Genomic DNA, 5,511 nt, shown 5'->3' on the forward strand with positions numbered 1-5,511 from the left:
ACCATCCTGATTGTTATCAGTGAAAGGTGCACAAGCCAGCATCTGTGATGGTATGGGGGTGCATCAGTGCCCACGGCATGGGTGAGTTGCATGTATGTGAAGGTACCATTGACTTTGAAGTGTATATTAGGATTTTAGAGAGACATATGTTGCCATCAAGGCGACATCTCTTCCCGGGACGTCCATGCTTATTTCAGCAGGACAATGCCAGACCACATTCTGCATGGGCTACAACAGCGTGGCTTTGTAGACACAGAGTGCGTGTGCTTGACTGGCCTGCTGCCAGTCCAGATCTATCTCCTATTGAAAATGTATGGCGCATCATGAAGAGGAGAATCAGACAATGGAGACCACGGACTGTTGAGCAGCTGAAGTCTTATGTCAAGCAAGAATGGACAAAATTTCTGATGCACCATCAATAACTCACTCTGAGATGTAAAGGCGAGATATCGGCTTTTATTGACTGGAAGAAGGAACCAGCAGTGAGTGACCACCATACTACATCCTGGAGACTGAGAGGCCGGCCCCAGGCTCTGATCACCTTTATACAGGGGTCTGTGGGAGGAGCCACAGGAGCAGTAAGCACAGTAAGTGTGTCCAGACAGGCACACGTAGTTCACCACATTCACCCCCCCCCCCACTTTGTTTTAAAAGAGTCCCCATGTGGCGAAGTTTCTTAAAGTTAAGTCTATCAGGTGGTCGAATCTGTTGCTGCGATCTACGTAGCACCAGCTGTGATTGCACAGGAGACGGAGGTTGTGCTGGTTTCAGCCCACTAGGCGCCAGTGATCCCTCACGTATGTGCGAGGCGCCTGGTATATATGCGTACGAAACGCCCGGTATATGAGTGTCGTGAGGAGTCTGTGTAGGGCCTGGTGAGCGCGGTGTCACCTTGGGTACAGGAATCATAGTTACCGGAGAGTCTTCAGGGTAGTGGCCTGCTGCACCTGCGGGCGCCAGGTCGCGGACGGAGACCGTGTCCTCCCGCCCATCAGGTAAGACCACGTAGGCATACTGGGGGTTTGCATGTAGAAGGTGAACCCTCTCGACCAGCAGGGAGTATTTATTACTCCTCACATGTTTCCGGAGCAGCACTGGCCCCGGGGACGTCAGCCAAACTGGTAGAGTGGTCCCAGTGATAGACTTCCTGGGAAAAGAGAATAGGCGTTCGTGAGGGGTGGCATTGGTGGACGTACACAACAGAGAGCGGATAGAGTGGAGTGCCTCGGGGAGGACATCCTGCCATCGAGAGACCGGCAACCCTTTTGACTTAAGGGCTAAAAGTGTGGCCTTCCACACTGTGGCATTCTCTCTCTCCACCTGTCCATTTCCCCGGGGATTATAACTCGTGGTCCGACTAGTAGCAATGCCCCTAGCTAGCAGGTACTGGCGCAGCTTGTCACTCATAAAGGAGGACCCTCTATCACTGTGGATATATCAGGGATACCCGAACAGAGTGAAGAGCTGGCGCAGGGCTTTTATGACGGACGTGGCAGTGGTGTCGGGGCAGGGAATGGCAAAGGGGAACCGTAAGTACTCGTCGATAACATTGAGAAAATAGACATTGCGGTCGGTGGAGGGAAGGGGGCCCTTAAAGTCAACACTCAGTCGCTCAAAAGGGCAGGTGGCCTTGACAAGTTGTGCCGTGTCAGGATGGTAGAAATGCGGTTTGCACTCAGCGCAAATTGGGCAGTCCCTGGTCATCGCCCTGATGTCCTCCAGGGAGTATGGCAAGTTCCGGGCTTTCACGAAATGGTAAAATCGGGTGACCCCTGGATGGCAAAGTTGTGCATGAAGGGAGTATAGCTGGTCGAGCTGTACGCTAGCACACGTACCCCGGGATAGGGCATCAGGGGGCTCATTGAGTCTGCCAGGCCGGTACAGAATATCATAGTTGTAGGTGGAGAGTTCTATTCTCCACCGCAAAATCTTATCATTTTTGATTTTGCCCCGCTGTTGGTTGCTGAACATGAACGTAACCGAGCGCTGGTCGGTCAGCAAGGTGAACCTTTTGCCGGCGAGATTCTGCCTCCAGTGCCTAATAGCCTCCACTATGGCCTGGGCTTCTTTCTCCACCGCGGAGTGCCGAATTTCAGAGCCTTGGAGGGTACGAGAAAAGAATGCTACTGGCCTGCCCTCCTGATTGAGGGTAGCAGCCAGAGCGAAATTGGAGGCGTCACACTCTACTTGGAAGGGAATGGTCTCGTCCACCGCATGCATCGTAGCTTTGGCAATGTCCCCTTTAATGCAGCTGAAGGCCGTGCGAGCCTCAGCAGAGCGGGGAAAAGTGGTAGACTTGACCGGGGGCAGGCCTTGTCTGCGTAATGGGGGACCCATTGGGCGTAATAGGAAAAAAAACCCAGGCACCGTCTGAGGGCTTTGAGAGTGGGGGGAAGAGGGAGTTCTAACAGGGGGCGCATACGGTCTGGATCAGGGCCAATGACCCCGTTTTCCACGACATACCCAAGGATAGCGAGGCGGGTGGTTCCGAACACACACTTGTCCCTGTTATAAGTAAGGTTCAGAGCTGCGGCCACTTGGAGAAATCGTTGGAGGTTGGCGTTGTGATCCTGCCAGTCACGACCACAGAGGTTGATGTTTTCCAGATAGGGAAATGTGGCCGTCAGTTGGTACTGGTCCACTATCCGATCCATTTCCCTCTGGAAGACAGAGACATCATTCGTGACACCGAAGGGGACGTGCAGGATAGAGCCTGCCGCCCACCTCAAAGGCGGTGTAGGGGCGGTCCTCTGGGCAGATGGGGAGCTGGTGATAAGCGGATTTCAGATCTATTGTTGAGTACACCTTGTACTGAGCAATCTGGTTGACCATATCCGCGATGCAGGGTAGGGGGTACGCGTCAAGCTGCATGAACCTATTGATGGTTTGACTATAGTCCACGACCATCCTATTTTTCTGCCCAGTCCGAACAATAACCACCTGGGCCCTCCAAGGGCTTGTGCTTGGCTCAATGATCCCCTCCCTGAGCAGCCGCTGTACCTCTGACTGAATGAAGGCCCTGTCCCCCGCGCTGTACCTCCTGCTTTTAGTTGCCACAGGTTTACAGTCGGGGGTCAGGTTGGCGAACAGCGGTGGGGGAGGGACCTTGAGGGTGGAGAGATTGCAAGTGGTGTCGGTAGCGCAGCTGTCGGCATGGTGCTGGATGGGACGTGTGGGCCTGTGTGTGTGTGTGGTCGGTAGTGACGAAGTCCCACAGAACTGAGGATTCCAGACAGTGAGTGGTGGGAGGGGCCCATCATATACCATAGTCACACTTTCGAGATGGCTCTGGAAGTCCAGCCCCAATAGCACAGGTGCGCACAGTTTAGGCGTGACCAGTAGTGCAAAGTTCCGATATTCTGTGCCTTGAACCACCAATGTCGCTACACAACCCGCCCGGATGTCAGTGGAATGTGACCCAGAAGCCAAATTGATCCTCCGACTTACCAGCCGTGTCACGAGTCCGCAGCGTTGCACTGTGTCCGGGTGAATAAAACTCTCAGTGCTGCCCGTATCAAACAGGCATCTAGTCCTGTGTCCCTCCACCAGGATGTCCATCATGGACCTTGCAAGCTGGCGCTTTGGTCGAGGGTTACAGTGGCCAGAGTTGAGCCGTCAGGGTACCCGTTAAGCAACGGAGGGTCGGGGGCAGGGCATGCTGACGCAGACAAAGATGGCCGCCCACATCCGGGGTACCCGGTAAGCATCGGCGGGTCGGGGGCGGGGCATGTTGACGCTGACAAAGATGGCCGCCCACATCCGGGGTACCCGTTAAGCATCGGAGGGTCGGGGGCGGGGCATGCTGACGCAGACAAAGATGGCCGCCCACATCCGGGGTACCCGGTAAGCATCGGAGGGTCGGGGGCGGGGCATGCTGACGCAGACAAAGATGGCCGCCCACATCCGGGCATGCAAGATGGCGGCCCCCATGTCTCACCCGCAGCGCTGCACTCTGCTCGTAGTTTAGACTTACAGACCTTGGCGAAATGGTCCCACTTTCCACAGCTGGAGCAGGTCGCTTCTCGCGCCCGGCAGCGTTTTCGAGGATGTTTACCGACTCCACAGAAATAACACAGCACGGGCTTTTGACGGGCCGCAGCCATGGTTGGGTTCGGGGAGCTCGTGGAATCGCGACTGGCAGCGGCGTTGGCGAATTCGCTCGCGGGAACCGGCGGTGGCGGGGTCTGAGGCATCCACGGAACTGGCGGGGAATCGCGCGGCTGGACAGTGTCAGCGTTGTGCAGCGCAGCTTCCAGAGTATCGGCCGTCTCGATCGCCGAGTGTAAGGTAAGATCGGCTTTTTCCAGCAGCTGCTGGCGCACGTACACTGACCTCAGTCCTGTCACAAAGGCATCCCGTACTAGCAGCTCTGCATGCTGTTCTGCCGTGAGCGTCTTGCAGTCACAAGTTCGGACGAGTGTCTGTAGTGCTCGGAAAAACTCGGCGCTCGATTCTCCAGGCCGCTGTCGCCGGGTAGCTAAGCGATGTCTTGCATAGATGGTGTTCACAGGCCGCAGGTACTGTCTTTTGAGGGCGTCCAGTGCCCCATAGTAGGTCGGCAGGTCTCTGATAATTGAATAAACTTTTGGGGTGACCCTCGAGAGGAGAATTCTGTGCATAACAGCAGGGTCAGTCGCACGAACCTCCTCCAAGTATGATTGGAAGCATGCAAGCCAGAGTTCAAAAGCAAAAGCTGCTTCAAGGTCTTGGGGGTCCAAATCCAATCTTTCCGGATGTAAAACGGTTTCCATGTTTTCAAACTTCCAGTCAATAAAATTGATGCACCATCAATAATTCACTCTGAGACGTAAAGGCGAGATATCGGCTTTTATTGACTGGAAGAAGGAACCAGCAGTGAGTGACCACCATACTACATCCTGGAGACTGAGAGGCCGGCCCCAGGCTCTGATCGCCTTTATACAGGGGCCTGTGGGAGGAGCCACAGGAGCAGTCAGCAGGGGGCGTGTTCAGACAGGCACACGTAGTTCACCACAATTTCCAATTGCAAATCTACTACAATTAGTATCTTCAGTTCCAAAAAGGTTAAAAAGTGTTACTAAAATGAAAGGTGATGTAACACAATGGTAAACATGCCTCTGTCCCAACTTTTGTTGAGTGTGTTGCAGTCATCAAATTCTAAATTTGTATATATTTACAAGATACAATTAAGTTGGTCAGTAAAACTAGTGAAAATCTTTTCTTTGTACTTTTGTCAGTTAAATAAAGGTTCACGTGAATTAACATATCACAGATTTTTGTTTTTATTGCATTTTGGAAAATATCCCAACTTTTCTGGAAATGGGGTTTGTACATCAAGATTGTATAAACAGTTCTGAAATACTAGACTATCTAGTTTAGCAGTATTTTTTCAATTTTAAATAATGACCAGTTCCCCATGAAAACATCCTTTCTGTGAAATTCATTTTCCTTCTGAAATAAAACCGTTTGCTTAAATTCCTCAGAGGAGCAAGAATAGGAGCCTTCAGCAAGATCCCAGCTGCTTTGTTATCC

At 52.8% G+C, this 5,511-nt stretch overlaps 1 protein-coding gene across 1 annotated transcript; it reads right to left on the bottom strand.

The window, feature by feature from the left end:
• Window positions 1–859: 859 nt before the first annotated feature.
• Window positions 860–4,780, bottom strand: LOC132407176 (uncharacterized). The gene is made up of 2 exons (XM_059993467.1): window positions 3,974–4,780; window positions 860–1,147 (listed from the first exon to the last, which is right to left on the bottom strand). Coding segments are annotated over exons 1-2 (780 nt in total). The 5' UTR covers window positions 4,752–4,780; the 3' UTR covers window positions 860–1,145.
• Window positions 4,781–5,511: the final 731 nt, after the last annotated feature.

Source organism: Hypanus sabinus, chromosome 17 (assembly GCF_030144855.1).
Source record: "Hypanus sabinus isolate sHypSab1 chromosome 17, sHypSab1.hap1, whole genome shotgun sequence".
Classification (NCBI taxonomy): domain Eukaryota; kingdom Metazoa; phylum Chordata; class Chondrichthyes; order Myliobatiformes; family Dasyatidae; genus Hypanus; species Hypanus sabinus.